Raw genomic sequence first — 16,950 nt, forward strand, 5'->3', positions numbered from 1 at the left:
TCACACAAGTCATCCTGAAAACTCTCACAAAAACCCCATATGACCCCATACATCTGAATGATTTGTGGGACCTTCAGAAATAAAATCCACAAAGAACTCCAGCAGAGATAGTTTCAGTGTTCTCATAAGGACTCTAGGCAACCCTCAAAGATTCTTTTAACCCTAAGAAGAATCCCCAAAACCCTTCGGAAGAGGGCTGAGCCATTCCAAGGACTACATAACCCTCTTCGAAGACCTACAGAACACATGGACTATTTGGACCTGAATCCATGAACGTGACTTACATTTACATTTAGCAGACGCTTTTATCCAAAGTGCCTTGCAGAAAAAAAGGGAACAATCAAGGTATACTGCGATAAGAGCCGTTAGTGCAGCAATAAGTGCTAGAGACATTTCTTTAAGGAGTAGAATTGTTGTGTTGTTCAGTTCAATCAAAGCAGTGCTTCTGGAGCTACCAACACCTCAAGTTTCCTCTTTTAAAGAGCAGATAACCTGCTCCTAATGAGGCCTTGAACACTTTCAAGGACTCCCAAAACCATAACATAATAGTCCCAAAAGTCCTTCAAAGATATCTCTTATGCGGTACCCACACCTGGAAACTACTCAGGGACCCTGTGTAATCCCCCAAACCCTTACAAATCATGATGACTCTGATAATGCATGAAAGTAGCATGACAGCTTTTTTTTCAGATGAGCATAAACTTTTAAATCCCTTTCATCTACCCTCCAAAAACATAACACTAAAGCACTCACCCCCCCAAGCTCCCCCCTCCCCCGATACTTTAAGATCACGGTCATGTATTACCACAATTATCGTATTATGTGCCTCCAACTTGTAAATATTGTCCGATATCTACTTCCACGTCATATTTGGGAATGGGATTTTTTGGGGGGGATTTTTCCAAAAGCTCAGATATTGAGCTGACAAATATGGACACCTCAAATCAGCCAAAGACAGTTGTCCAACCCAACAAACCCAATGTAACCAGAATGTAGGAGATAAGCTGTTGCATTGTCAGTGCACTGTATTTTACGCCCATTCTAACCCCGTGAATGCACCTTTGGCATTCTTTAAGAATCACGTGAATGATGCCCATCTTTCAATAGGACTCAAAAAGCCCTAAATCCCCAAACAACAAACAACCTTTTAACCCCTGGAAGGACTCCTATCCACCACCATGAACCTTAAACCCTCCAACTTTTCCATTTTAACAACCCACCTGTATGGGCGCCGAGAATTTATTTTCTACAAAATTCTAGTCATGTTCAATTTAATTCTCATTTTTCTGACCCCCACTACGCCCTTCCTGGGGGCCCGACCCCTGGGTGGCCCTCGGACCCCACTTTTAGAGCTCTGAGGTGGTGAAACCTAAGGTCCTGTGGCCTGTCGGTGCAGCGTCTCTCCTCGCTCTGCTGTCACTCTGAACAGCTCACAGGGCTCAGGATTTATTTTTGGACTGCCATGGCGTCTGTTCCTTCCATTTGTAGGAAGGGGGGTCGAGTTGGGCTCAACATGAACCTGCCGCTCTGACACTCCGGGCTGGGACAAGCAGGCAGCAGCCGTCCGGCCGCCCCCTGAGCAGCAGTCGCACAGGTAAACACGCCATAATTACACCTTTTATTCTCCAGATAGAGCGCAGGGAAGATGTTAGCTGTGTCGGGGAAGCAGCTGCTGTTGTATGCAGAACCCCCCCCGACCTCTGCAGCCAGAGATCTGACATGTTTGGAAAACTCGGGGTTGTTTTTGCACCAGCTAAGTGTTAGCCTTGCACTGTTTCTACTCCCTGTTGCTTCACAACACACTCTCCCATTTATCTGCAGTGAGGCAAGACTGCACATTTAACTTTGACTTGTAATCCCCCTGCTGTGTAATTATGGGGAATAAAGTTTAATATTCTACACTGAACCAATGTTCTCTTCTGTTCTGTCAAGGGGAACCTGCCTGGAGCGCTTTGAACATCAGCAACAAGTTTTTACCTGGTATGTTTCCTCTTTTTCCATCTAAAATCTGTTTGCCTTGTTTGTGTGTGAAGCCTCATAACTTCACTGAATGACTTTTTTGGGGTGGATTCTTTTACTTAAGGAGGCCATTTTGGACCAACTTGGTTTATGATTACACGGCTATTATTACCCTTTCCTCTTTTGAACTTGCATCCTGAAGGCGCTCCAAATACCGAACCTACCAGCGCCTTAAAAGGAGGAGTGGGCTCTCATGTGTCAGGCAGGCAGCAGGTTCAGGGAGGGAGGTGGGAGGAGAGGGGTTTTAAAAACACAACCAGCTCTGGCCTACATTTTACTGAGGTGACACACATAATAAACTGAGGATATTAAACAGTTGTTTTTGTACAAAATGGTCACGTATCATAAATCCTGATTGCACTTATGGTATGTGATGCTTGTTCACTTATTTTTAAAGAAATTATCTTTTTAAGGGGCTAAGAAAAAACATCTTCATCCTTTTTGTTAAATTCTTATCCTCTCGTGTGATTGGGTATTCTCAGTGACAACATATTTCTGACGCCCTATCCAATGTCATCGGGGCGTGATGTCATGAGGTCAGATGCTCTGCGTTCACTTTCACACTTCAGCAGATATTTATACACATCTTTAAGAGTGTGTTTATGTGGAAATAGACACGAGAGGGTCCTGAGAAAGCTGAAATCCAGCCGTGAATACAAAACTGTAAACTGTAACCTCACGGAGAAGCCTATAAAGTTCCTTTGTTTCCAGCGCAGATCTTTGAACAGATGCAGATCAAATATCACCTCGTTTAAAAACATCTAAAGTAATATTTAATGTTAAGAAGGACCACCAAGCCCACCAAGTAGCAGCAAGATTTTCATTAAATTAAATTAAATGTGGAAAAAAGGAGTAATTTTTTCAGATGTTTTACCTTTCTCTCCACCATCAATACACATTTTGGATGAATCCTAATGATTTTTCTCTCCTACTTCATCAGGATACCTTTTCCACTTTCATACAAGAAACATCAAAATAAAAAAAGAAGCAGATTGCTTTGAAACTTTGTAGTCATATTCCAGCTCCCCAGGGGGTGAACCATTTGGATTTTAATAAGCTCAAATCTTTTATTTAGCTCCACCTTTTCATGCAGACTTTGATGATTAAGCTATTCTGATCCAGCTAAAAACATTTTCTGCTAAATATTTGTGATTTAGGTACATTGGGAACTTCTGACTTTAAGCTGATTTTTAAGAAGTCTCATAATTTTAAGGTCACAAATCGGCGATTTCTTAACTTTGACATTGTCACCCAAAATGAAACCCTAAACCTTCTTTATTGTATCAATTCTGAGCGTAGATACTAACAGAACCTCTGAACCAGATGTTGCTGCACCAACTCGGACTGACTGAAAACCTAAAGCTGCCATCATGAAAACATTAGCATAGAATACACAGTCACTGCAACTGATGCTGAAATATAATATCCGTTATTATGCACTCGTCCTACACAGTTTTCCTGTTTGTTTTTGATGCCCTGGAAGCAGCTGAGGCTGCAGAGGCTCTATCTGATCTGCATCACAGCACAGATTTATTGTTTTCGGGCCTGTAAAAAGCCAGGAGTCTTTAAAAAGCGAAGCAGGTGATTGGCCGGCCACCCTTCTGCCTTCAAACTAAAATTAGGCTGTAAAAAGCTGTGAGGCGGTAACATCATCCAGGAGTTTAGCTTGACTCTCGTGCTGGTTAACAGCCTGAAACACTGATCACTGGCTTTTAGAAACACTCGCACAAACATGAATCATCCTCAGTTTGTCTGTGTGAGGAGTTTAGGACACGGATTTCATAACTGCACAAAAACCTTAATACCAAATAACAAACTTTTATATTCAAACTTCAGTTGAAGGACTATTACCTTATAGGCCGAGAATATTTCTTCTTTCCAGCTGACGGAAAACCTTAAAATCGAAAATATTTTTCAAAATTTGCATGTTTTAATAATTATAATACATTTATTTTATTTACTATTATTATTATTATTAATAATAATAATAATAATAATAATAATTATAATTAAATATTTATTTAATATTTTAACGACTGGGTCGTTACTTTAATTGATTACCAGGTTAAGAAGAAACATGCAGTATTTTGTTCTGTGAAAATCCCCTTTAGGTGATCAAAGTTTTAACTTCTAAACTAGTTGAGCCATTCAATCCATTCAAATTGTGCCTGGTAAATTTTAATTTTAAATTGATAAATTTCAATACTAATAAGTGTCACTAGGTGCAGAGCTAAAGTTTGTCCTGCAGGTGGTGCTGGGGTAAAGATTATGGGGTCATTAAACTTTTAAAGAGTCTTCTTTGGAGCAGGAATGTCAGGAAATTGGATCACTAAAATAATTCATAATCATCATCTGGGGACCATGAATCTCAATGATTTGATGGCAATTAAGCCCGTTGTTGAGATATTTTGTGCTGGTGTACCAAAGTGGACAAACTAACAGTCAATATTTGAGGTGTAAAAGGATATACTATTATGTTTAGACTGCAGGTGTTGGATAGTTTAACAATAAATGAACCCCCCCCCCAAAAAAAAAAAATAATAATAATAATAAAAAGGGGGGCAAAGCAAAAGTATAAAATTATTCAAATTTATTTAAGAAAAGGGGTTATAAACACGTACAATCAGAAATCTCAGTAAATGAATATTAAAAACGTTTGCAGTAGTACAGACAGAGAGCTGATAAAAACATACACAGGAAATAAAGTTTGATTGAATAAATCAGGTAATAAAAGTTGTTGAGGTGTAACAGAGACTAAATCAATGTCCTCTATTTTGGGTACGTATAGATTTATACTGCGAGTTGTTATTATTGTCTGTATTAACTCATTTTTTACAGTTTTTGACAATGTCTGTCCCAAGCTCAATGTTTTCAGATTGTTCTCTATAGTCATAAGTGCCGAACAGATAATAAACCAAAGTGTGTTTCATCAATTCTACCTTAAAGAAAAATGTGAATGTGGTCAATTTAAAATATTTTTAGGTTTCCCAACACACCATAATACAAAACCAACCAAACACGGTTCACCTCAAACACTGTAATGGAGAATATTTAAAAAAAACAACATTAAAGCTGACGGTCAAATATATACATAAACAGAATGTCAGAAAATACAAAAGCAAATAGAGGACATTGAACATGTAGACATTTGATGACATAATCTTTAAGATTGGGGCTGTTGGTTTGTGGTTGTCCAGCTGAGAGAGACAGAAAAAGTGATTTATTGGATATAAATGAAAGTCTGGGACGGCTTCTTCTGTTAGACCTTAAGGAATGGCACCTCCTTAGTAATCATCATGATAAAAATCTGCCAAAAGAAAAACAAAAAGAAAATAAATACACAGAAATTATAAACAAGTCCTAATGTAAATTTAGCTTTCATGAACTTATATTTGTGGCCCTTTGAAAGGTCCAATGAAATGTACTGATACATTGATATAACAGTGGTGCATTAATCAAATGACCGGTTTTGTATACAAGTGCACTACTGCTTAATAGACCTCCAGAGGGCTTTCATTAAACTATATTCTAAAGGATACATCTGAAAGAAGAGATGGCAAGATTATAACTATTATCACTTACTGTAAGTCGCTTTGTACAAAAGCATCAGCTAAATGACGTGTAATGTAATGTAATGTTATAAGAATGTCAGAGTGTCCAGTTCATGGAATATCCAAGAAGAATCAGAATTGTCAATAAACCGGTGTCATGTCAAAATAAAAATCCCCCTTGAAAAAAGAAAAGCAGCTAAAAAAAAAAAAAAAATCAGAATCAAAATTACTTCATTTATCCCAGAGGGGATATTCAGTTAGTCTTAGTTTTAATGCCAAAGAAAAGCTCACAGAGACATTTTAAAAAAAATGTAAAACTGAATTCAAAATACATTTTTCATATTATATTTATGGTACAGGTGCAGAATTTATAGCGACTTAGTATAGGCCTGGCATTTCAATGTTCTGAACTTGACAAATGCTTTGATCATGCCTCGCTACGACGCCTCCTTTTCTAACATTATGTTGTTTGTCCCCACAGGGTGCTGAAGCGCTCATGGCTGTCACTTATGGTGCGTTTACCCAGCCGGGCCTGCTTTCCCAGCAGTACCCCCCACCCCTGCTGCCCAAGCCTGGAAAAGACAATGTTCGGCTTCAGAAGCTCCTCAAGAGAAGCGCCAAGAAAAAAGCCTCCCCTCAGGCATCGCAGTCTGCTGCACCTTTCCGCTCCAGCCTTTCCCCTGTAAACGAAGCAAGCCCTGACCTCGAGCACAGCGACCACTCCACCCCTCCCAGGACTCCAGAGACGCCATTCAGCCTCTACAATGTTCAGCGGGCTCCACGGTTCACTGTCCGGCCACTGTATCAACATGTGGCATCTCCTTACCCGCAGCGTGCAGCTTACGGCAGAGCAGCGAGGTTCTCACCTCAGACGGTGTCGATCCCGTCGTACTCTTACTCACAGCATGTTACCACAACTTCTTCATATTCTAGTTCGACACTTCCTGAAGTTTCACCACATCCAGGGCCAGCCACTGAGCCATCGGTGCCAAAAATATCTCTGCCAGCCTCTTCTGTACCTGAGGCAACGATACCAGCTGCTGAAGAGAGAAAGCCAGCTTTTAGCACATTTGCTGAAACTCATGGTGGTCTTAGACCAGCTGTAGGAACCACACAGTCAAAAAGTCCAGGTCCGACTCCTTTTACAGCAACAGGGGGTCAAGCTGTGACTCGTCCTCTCACTGTATTGACTCCGCTTGTCAAATGCAAAAGCCCACGTCCAACGTTCAAAGCAACCGAGCCTTCAAGATCGCCCAAACCGATGTTTGATGTCCCTCAAATTAGGATGTACACTGCAAGCACATCTTATTATGAGTCATCAAGGACACCACCAGTGTTTGACACAGCTGGATTAACCGCTATTGGCAGCACAGTTTCTCAAAGTAAAACAACAACAGAAACAATACAAGTTTTGTCTGCAGCATCTGAGGTCAGAAGAGGTATGACACCTACAGCTCAGCCTCCTTTATTGGGAACGGATCCTCAGAGAAAAACACCAACTTCAGAAACTAAAAGAGGCATTACACCAACATCAGAGATTAATACAAACATAACTCCTACAGCTGAAATCAAAAGAGACACTCCAACAGCTGAGATCAAAAGAAGTACTCCAACGGCTGAAATCAAAAGAGCTACTCCAACGGCTGAGATTAAAAGAGCTACTCCAACGGCTGAGATTAAAAGAGCCACGCCAACAGCTGATGTCAAAAGAGCCACTCCGACTTTTGAGTTTCAGACATCAAGAACTTCAGCAGGACGGCCTAGAACCCCAGCATACCATATGGCACGGGCAACAACGCCAGTCTTTGAAGTCTCAAGAACCAATCCTCTCTTGTTTGCCGTGTCACCAATCACAGTAGACCCAGAGAGGTCAAGAACACCCCAAACAGATACTGCTGTAAGCAGTTCATCTGAGCCCCAAAGTGTCAAGACAGTTGAGCCTAAGCCTGCTGAAACAATAGTGAATGGGGACATTCATTTAGACAGCACTCCTGTAGTAAAACCAGCCCAACAAAGTATTGCAAAGTCAAAGTCAAAATCTGAGTCTGATCTGACAGCTGCTGCAACTGGCCCTCAAAGACCTAGAACTCCAACGAAAACACAGATAGATACAACAGATACTTCTTATGGCAATCAGAGGCCTAAGACTCCCACATATGAAGCATCCCGACTTTTGACCACATCACTTGGATATAAAAGACCAAAGACACCTACTTATGGGACATCACCTTCTGGTGTATCACCTGTAGCCTTTCAGAGGCCTAAAACCCCAACTCAAGGGGCTCAAAAATTAAAGTCTACCTATCGTGGATTGACCCCAGCTGAATATGCTGCTTATGGCGGAATCAAAACGTACTCTCCAGCATTTGGTATCGCTGATTTTAACACACAGGCTGTAGAGGAGGTTAAAGCTACAAAAGAGGAATCTGTAGAACTTAAAACACCCAGGCAAGAACCACCTGTGAAGGGGCAATCTATGTCTGAGGTTTCTAAAGCCAAAGAAACCACCAAAGATCTAGAAAAAACCCTTGTGAGAGATGAGAAGGTCGCCGTCACCCCTTCAATCCCCATTATTATGGTTACGCAAGCATCTGACACTTCAGGAACAATGCAAGAAGTAACTACAGTATCCAGTCAGGTTGTGGCAAAACAGGAAAAATCAGTGTTTCAAGAAACACCAAAGACTAAACCCCCACCAACAGAGGGGAAAAGTCCAGAGAAACCGAAGGTGGAAACACCCAAACAAGAAGTCACCAAACCAAAAACTACACCTCCTGAAAGCAAACATCCTCTGCCAAAAGGTGACACCGAGGATCCTCTGAAGGCAGTAAGAAAACTTTTAGGCAAAGACAAAGTCCAGAAGTGTGAAACTGAGACAGAAGCTAAAGTTTCAGTTACAAAAGCGCCAGTAAAACCTGCAGCTGCCACTAAGACTGAAGCTGAAGGCCCAAAGCCAAGCACTGCAGTGCCCACTTTACCTGTAGGGTCAACAGGAAGTGAAGACAAAGGAAAAGACAAGAAAGCAGAATCAGACTTAGCAGTTAAATCTGCAACTGAGAAGAAGGAAGCTGATGAATCCCTCCCTGCGGAGCCCCTTCTTAAAGTCATCCAAAAGCCAAAGGGAGTGAAATCTAAATTGAGTGGTTGGTCCCGACTCAAGAAGCACATGGTGGTGGAGCAGGAGGAGCCCAAATTTCCAGAAATTGGTCCTCAGAAGGACGCCACTGCTCCGGACCAGAGTGAGGTGAAAAAGGCAGAGGAGAAGACGGGCGTAGACAAGCCTGACACTCAGGACGAGAACCAAATGAAAGAAGCTCCAAAAGCAATGGGCCAGCAAATGTGGGACGCTGTCCTGTTCCAGATGTTTTCCACTAAAGAGAACATAATGCACCAGATTGAGCTGAACAAAAGCGAGGAGGAGAAGCAGGAAGAGGAAAAGGACGAGCTGAAAGAGATACCTTCATTTGCGTTCCGGCTTCCTGTGCTGCTTTTTAGTCCAAAGTTTGACGCTAAGAAGCTCAGAGAGGCAGCATCGAGGCCGGTGACGAAAATTTCAACTGTTTTTGAAATGGGTCTGATTGGGCGCAAAGGTAAAGACGAGGAACCAAAAGACTTTAATAGAACAGCGAGGGGGTTCGCCGCTACTTAAGCTAATATAAAGAGCCAAGATAAAACTGTAGAGATAAAAAAGTTATGATATACTGTATGTTTAATGTACAGGTGCAGAAATCTTAGTCTCTGTGCAAAACAAATGTGTTGTAGACGGGTCGGTTTTGAACTTTATACTTGACAAATGCTTTGTGTTGCATCTGTGTGACTGGTTGTCTGGATGTTAAATGATTGCGTTTGTGGATTAGCCAGAAAAACGGAGAGAGAGCAACATTTGTCTTAAAGTCATTGAGTCGTCACATCAGATTAAAGTGTTTATGTTTTCAGTAAAATCAGAGCTTCTCATTTGTTCCTTTCATCACACACTCACAATAAAATATAGATTGAGTTATAGATTTGGAAATAATGTTTGTAGTGGAAATTAACTTAAGAAATCAAACTTTGCGTGAATAATTGCTATTTCTTTAAAAAAGGTTTTTTAAAGTTAATGATTTTAAGACAAATCATTGGGGACAGTTTGAATAAAATTAACATTTTAATTTAAATTATCAAAACAAAATGGTGCTACTTGCCTCAAGACCTAAGACCTCATACATAGAGTAGGGAAATATTTTTGAAGTATTTTTTTAGGCAATAGATGGTAATTGTTTTGTGCTTTCTTGAAGTCACAATGAAACAACATTTTGAGAGCTGCTGAAATCAACCTTCCTGTTCAAGCCAAATGTGTTGGCCACAAAAATACAGTTTTACTGGATGGAAGGGGCAGAGAGGAGGCAGCGGATAAAATGTAATTTTAGGTCATTGTTTAATATATTGTCAAAATAATATTTTAACTCATAAGTTAAGTTTGCATCCCTTTTAAAGCCCTAAAATGAACCTCTTTTCATCTCCATCTCCGCTGCTTGGTTTGGTTCTGAAGAAACAACAGGCAAAAAGGTACGGGATGAAGAGAAAATGTTGAATTTATCACATTATCATGCTTTATAAACTGTCTAACACCCTAACTACAGTCCAATGCAAGAGCTAAATCCAAAATCTACTACTACCTGTGTTACAATAGACACTCAGTAGTTAACTTGATAGTAAGACACTTGTCATAATTGTCACTTTGCATGTACAGTTGAACATTGAAGTACTAAATTGAAACTAGAAGGGCACTCAGAGCACAGACCTCTGCCGAGGCAATGCCGTATTTTGCAATATCAACTGAAAGGAAAATGAATCTACGTATTTGTCCCGTGATGCGCATACGCCCCAATATTGATTGGACCTTCTACCAAATTGAATTAAAATCGAGCCAGTAATTTTTCCATAATCCTGTTAACAAGCATACAACTTAAAACCTCATTTTACTTGTATCTATTTCTGATAATCCACAATATGCAGCACAGCGGGGGATTTTATGAGACACAGTCAAATTTACTTTTGTTCACATACCTCAAATAAACTAAAATAAAAAAGATTAATATAGTGCATAACATAATAAACGTGTAGGTTAGACAGCAGAAATGAGCAAATAGTTGCTAACGAAATGTTTGATTCCACTGTGACGTGACGAACCGACTGAGTTTAGCTTCAGTAAGTTGTTAAAGAAGAATAATGAAGAGCAGCCTCCACCAAGATGGAGATCAGTGTGAACTGATCAGATAGTGAATTGTGAGGTCAAGATTAGATTAAAGGTTAAGGTTGAGATTGAGAAGCAGTCTAAACATCATTATCCTAATTTTTATTGTTAAAATGTGTATTGAGTAATGCCCTTACTCATGGTTACTAATGTGTGTGATACAGTTAATTTAATTACAGGTTTAAAAATGTATTTATTATTTTTCCTATTAATATAGGTGCACCTGAATGGAGCATTCTGAAAGATTTATTAATTATTCATGGTCCATGTGAGGCTTATGAGTTTCATTTTCCAAGTAAAAGTTGACTGAAAAACTAGAATAAAAAAATGTATTATTGGATGGTACAATAATAGTACATTTGGAGGTCTAAAAACTTAAGTTGACCTTCATCTTGCAAAAAATAAAAACAAAAACAAAAAATCAAAAAAATAACTTTTCTATTGTTTCTTAAAATGTAAAATAAAACTGATGAGCATTACAGGGACCAGTGTGCATGGTGAAGTATTCTGATGGTGTATTTTATTTAGGGCTGTCATCTACTTTACTGTATTTTATCATCACTGATCTTTATTTAAAGTGAAGCACCTTCAACTGTATCGTTTTCTGTAATGCCATCCTGAACAAAAAAGTGCAACAAAATAAAGTTTGACTTCATTCAACATTTTGACCATGTTATGTTAAGTTTTTCCTTCAGTTAAGAAGTCAGTTGTTTATTTTCAGGCTGAGAAGCTGATGAGGAAACTCTATGTGGTCTGTAATTAACATGATTGATTGTATGAATTGATGTGCAATTTAACCTAAATAGAATCTAACTCATACCTTGTCTGTTTTAAAACAATAGTCAGATGCCCACATGAACACAAACATTTGTGTATAAAAAGTAAAAGTTACTTTTAGGGCAGAGAACTATCCCTTTCATTATTAATTTTTATTTTAATATATCTCGCATGTTCTCCATATTCTTGGTGTATCCATCCATATTTATTGTATATAAAAATCAGTTCTCTCCTCAAATATCCTAATCAGCAGGACCAGAAGAATAAACTAAATTATGATTCTTGGCATTTCGTCTATATGGAATCACAGGAATGCCATAAAAAAACAATACATCTGTAGAAGAATAAGGAAATAAAGACGGGTATTCACAGAGCAGGTGAAAGAAAAAAAGGGATAAAACTATCTATTATATAAAAATGAATAAAACAATGTTAAAAAAATATACCTAAAATATATTTATATATGCAAAATATAATAGTTGATATAAATGTGGAAAAAAATGAATACAGGTGGAAATAAAAGAATGGTTACATTTTATATTCTGTTGTGTGTCTTTGTTCTATTTATTTATTTTTACATAATGTAATTTATTGATTTAATAAATAAAAAATGTAAAAAAAAATGTATATGCAAACAACATGAAGAGTTTAATATATATAGAGAGAAATAAATGAGAGATGCTAGATAGAGATAAATGCTTCAGTTATTCTTTTATATTTTGTAATTTTTTTTAGCTATTCATTTATTTGTAAGACTTGTTCTTTTTGATGTTACTCCCATGACTGCACAGCCCTGAAACACTTCCTGTGTGTGGTCTTACCGGACTCTCCGTTAGTGAACTCTCCTCCATTGTCGTTATCCATAGGGATCTTCTCGTATTTTCCGTGGCCAGTGACGACAAATTTGTACTTTTTACCAGCTGCTGATCCCTGATGAGAGATAAGATTAACTGTGTAGCAATTATTTCAACAATAAAAGAGCTTCACAGAGGCAAAAAAGTGAAGAAAAAACATTAAATAATAAAATTCATCTCAATGGAAAGCTGGAAATAAAAAATATATTTTTTTTAAGTTTTCTGATTAAATATTGAATTTTATGTATTCATTTATAAAATAAATCATAATAAAGGTAAGATTTACTTAAGAAACAATGTTGAATTAACTGAAATAAATGAAAAAATAATAGTTTATACTGAAGGTAAAAAAAACAAAGTTTTGTTATATTCTTATTTGTAATTAGGTGTGTGTGTGTGTGTGTGTGTGCGTGCGTGCGTGCGTGCGCTCACCTTGGCTCTTTGCCCGGGTTGCCTTGTCGAGTCTCCAATCCCCTCCCACATGTTCTTTTTCTGCATCACATCTCCAGGCCTCACATCCTGACAGATCAATCAATAATCAATATAAACTATTACAAAACATTATGTGTTTAGAAGACGCATCAAACATTTTGCAGAAATAGGCTCAGTCAGACATAAGTGTCAACATTTAGTCATTTGTGCTCATCATAGTAGCAGTTTGTCATTCCTTACAACAAGTTACAAATGCTTTTGGACATGCATCAAGTGCTTTCATACAAGTCTGCTGTTTTATAACATTATCATATCTGTTGTCATGTCAGTCAAAATTAACTATGCTTGTGAATGCTGAATAGAATATATATTCCATATAAAACTAATAGTCCTCATTTCATTGCTTGAGTCATTACATACAAAAACTGTTGAAATAGTTGTCAAAATCTGTCAAGCATTTATACCTTTTTTAAATCTTTTTTTATTTTATTTTTTACTGAAAATGTCTCCGGAATTGAATACATTTCTCTAGGGTGAATGGGGTAGAGACGTGGCTTATCATTGGTTGCAATCACTCAGAGCTGAATCCCATAAAACTATAAACACTTTACAACATATATGAACCAAGCAGAACATAGTGTGGACCATTTCTACAACACTGTGACACTGGACTGTTTGTTGTACATTAGGGTTTATTTTTTTTCTTTTGAACAATGCTGTAAACAAATTAGAATTGAAAACAGCATATGCAGTAAAATATGAAACCTACATATTCAGTGTGTTGTACTCAGTTACCTCACTAAATACAGTAATGTGTAACTTTACTGTAGTTTTCAAATGGCTGTGTAAATAGTATATAGTGCTGTCTGGAGCATTTTCAGGTAGCGTCACCAAGATCTGACTTTTGCATTGAAAACATTTCCAGAGTAAACTGTCATAATGAAAACATGACAGAGACATTTGACTATCTTGTTCATAAACATGGTGTCAGGACTTTTCATCTTGGTGTCACTGACACTTTCATTGACATGAATACTTGCTTTTGAGGAATGAGCTATCCATTTAGAGCAAATTACACACTTTTACAGGTTATCAACTAGGTTTTGCAGTTTGTACTAATTGTTTTGAGAAACTGTTGCGCAAATGTAAATAGTGATGTGAGAAATGTACCAAAGCGACTGAGAAAAACTTCCACTTTAAAGAAGAAGTCGACGTAAACAATGCAGAAGTGCCTGTCTTTCTTTATTGACCAGCAGGGGGCTACAAACCTTTAAGCTGCACCTGAACACATCACTGTTAGTCAGTGGTGGAAGATCAGATACTTTACTGAAGTGAAAGACAATGTTAAAATAAACTTAAAGTATCACCAGTAAAAGAACTCATTACTGCATCAGGATTAATGATCTAATAACGTCACCTGATCAGAAGACAGGTGTCATTTTACTGCAAGATATTAGAGCAGTGTGTTATTATTGTGGCTGCTTAAGCTGGAGTTAGTTGTTTGTTTTAAATATATTTTTGGGGCATTTTATAGCTTTATTGATAGTTCAGATATTCAGAGTGAAGACAAAGGGGAAGACACGCGGGAAGGGGCTCCAAACCGGATTCTAACCTGGGCCGCCCGGTTGCGAGGACTGAGACCAGGTGTGCCACCGGAGACACCCAAGCTGGAGTTAGTTTTAACTACTTTACACACACTTGTGTTCGTGTTGCGTTTGTGACTTACTGCCGGCTTGCAGAGTGACTGTCGGCTGTCAGACGGACCCTTCACCCACTGAGTGATCCTGTTGGCCACGCCCACCTTCAACCCCTCAGTGTCCTGATTCAGAAAAGTTTAGTTTAGAGTCAGCAGGTCACAATCATAACAATATCAACTTATGATACATATATATGATCTAGATAATTGTGTCGCCTGACCCAAGCGGCAACCTCCGGGTCTGAGCAGGGAGGCAAACCAGGAAGTGCCTTAAGCTGCATTTGAAAATTCCAGCAAGGGGCGCTAAGTTTGGCTGCAAAAAAAATTCTGTCCATTAATTTCAATGCAAAATGAGAAAACTTCTCACTTGATTATTACCTCAGAATTTTTTTTTAGGGTTAGGGTTAACACTATGGTCTCAATCGCTAGTAAAAAATCTTCTTCAAGACAGTTTGATGTCAATAGTTCTAATAATGGCCCCATTTAGAAGAAAATAGAAGATAAAGAATCGTATGATTTGGGGCGTGGCTACCTTTGATTGACAGGTGGCTAACAAGGCGAGCCGCCATTAGGGGAGAAGCAGAACAATGCGTATCCACAGCAACGTGTCAACAAAGTTATATATAACATTAGACATAAAAAAGGACGTTTAGCGGTTTGGTCTCATATCTTTGACCCTTTCACTGTATTTTCACTTAATGACAGTTTATTTGAACATTTTCTTCAGTAAAAATGTCTTGTTCAGCGTTTGGTTGGACTAAGACACTCCAAGGAGTCGCTGCTCAGTTTTCTGAGGTAAGTAACAAACATTTTGTTTTTGTTTTTTGCTAGCCAAAACTAACATTTCAGTTAATGCTCCAGTTAATGTTAACATGAATTAGCAGCAGCTTCTCTCAGTCAGGTTGAGGTGTAGAGAGGCTGTAGTCAGTGATCAGATCCCTCTCGCTCCTCCACAGTCCAGATATGGTCTGCTCCACGTATCGGAAACAAGATGGCGACGAGTGTAACGATGAACTTGATGCTTCCAACGGGCCACAAACCAACGGGTGACGTCACGGTGACTACGTCCAATATTTATATACAGTCTGTGGTCTGACCTCAATATCTCCAGTTGGTTCCATGCAGGTTTGTTTACTTATTTATGGCACTCAGGGGCATAAATTGGTCTTATGACATTAATATCGCAACAATTTCTGGGGCAATATATCGTCTAACAAAAATCATGACAGGCCCAATAAGATTAGGTTAAAGAGATCATACAAACTAGGCTCCAGTCAGCTGCATTAAGGCAAAATCTGCTTCTTCTCTCTCTAATGTTTCATCAGTTGTTCCTCATAAGTAACTCCACCTCAGTCTGAATCCCAGAGTCTTTCATGCTCTGGTAAAGAGACAGACATTAGTTAAAATGTCTCAGCTCTGAGCTCATCAAATTGAGTGTGTTTGTTTACCTCAGAGAGCCCCAATAAAACAGATTGACATTAAACACGCAAGAGAGTCGGAGCTGCTGCCAGGAATTAAAATAGAAGTGTGAAGTTGAAGCCAAACTGACAAACATGATCTTCAGAGATCTGATCTGCCGGCTGGTTTCAGTTCACTTTATTTATTTTTCAATTGGTTTTACATTAGATCAAAGCCATATTATTGTCAATTTACATAGTTATGGATTTGTTTTATTTGTTTAAAGCCTGTAAAAAGTGTTTACTCCATTAAATCACCTTTCAGATTGTTTTTATAACTTGTTCTAAACGGATATCATGAGCAGCTTGTAAAGTGTCTGTGTCCTCAAGCCGCATTAATCATGGAAATGATCCAACTGAAGCTTCAATTTATGTACAGTCTTGATAGTTTCTTTCATGTTTCTTTCATTATGCACACTCACAGACACTTCTTTTGTTTCTCTCAGCACAAACTTCCTTCTCTTAATCACTAGAGATTTTGTGTGATTATAAAAACTTTAACTTCTTCTTCTTTAAAGAAATAAGGAAATATTTCTTTGATTTTTATCCCATGATTTTTGTAACCCATTTATTTTTCACCCAATTGCCTATATCATGATCCTGGGCGTTATCTTCTCTCAGGCTGGGGAGAACCCTGAACTGGACTCATGCTTCCTCTGATACATGACAGTTAGCAGGCCGCTTCTTGTCACCTGACAAGTTTCCCCAGTAGGACGTAACGCGTGGGAGGATCAGGTTATTCCCACTGGTTCCTCTCCCACCCATCAGGTGCCCCGAACAGCCAGAGGGAGGCACTAGAGTGACCAGGATCAATGCATGTTTTTTTGTGAGAGGTCCCTGTAAGGGGATCCTGGGGGACAAGGGGAGAACATGCAAACAGAAAGGCCCTTTTGCCGACCCCAACCAGCCCCACGGGCGTTGGAGACATGGA

The 16,950-nt window shown here is 38.8% G+C and overlaps 1 protein-coding gene across 1 annotated transcript in view; it reads right to left on the reverse strand.

Moving 5' to 3' along the window:
• Positions 1-4,592: 4,592 nt before the first annotated feature.
• The window catches only part of lsp1a (lymphocyte specific protein 1 a), a 63,868-nt gene continuing 51,510 nt past the window's right edge, over positions 4,593-16,950 (reverse strand). The window contains exons 11-14 of the mRNA XM_059335230.1: positions 14,593-14,685; positions 12,867-12,953; positions 12,402-12,510; positions 4,593-5,326 (exon numbers count right to left, since the gene is read on the reverse strand). Of these exons, the coding sequence (XP_059191213.1) occupies positions 5,304-5,326; positions 12,402-12,510; positions 12,867-12,953; positions 14,593-14,685 (312 nt within the window). The 3' untranslated portion in view covers positions 4,593-5,303. The remainder of the gene's footprint in view (positions 5,327-12,401; positions 12,511-12,866; positions 12,954-14,592; positions 14,686-16,950) is intronic.

Source organism: Centropristis striata, chromosome 6 (genome assembly GCF_030273125.1).
Source record: "Centropristis striata isolate RG_2023a ecotype Rhode Island chromosome 6, C.striata_1.0, whole genome shotgun sequence".
Taxonomy (NCBI): domain Eukaryota; kingdom Metazoa; phylum Chordata; class Actinopteri; order Perciformes; family Serranidae; genus Centropristis; species Centropristis striata.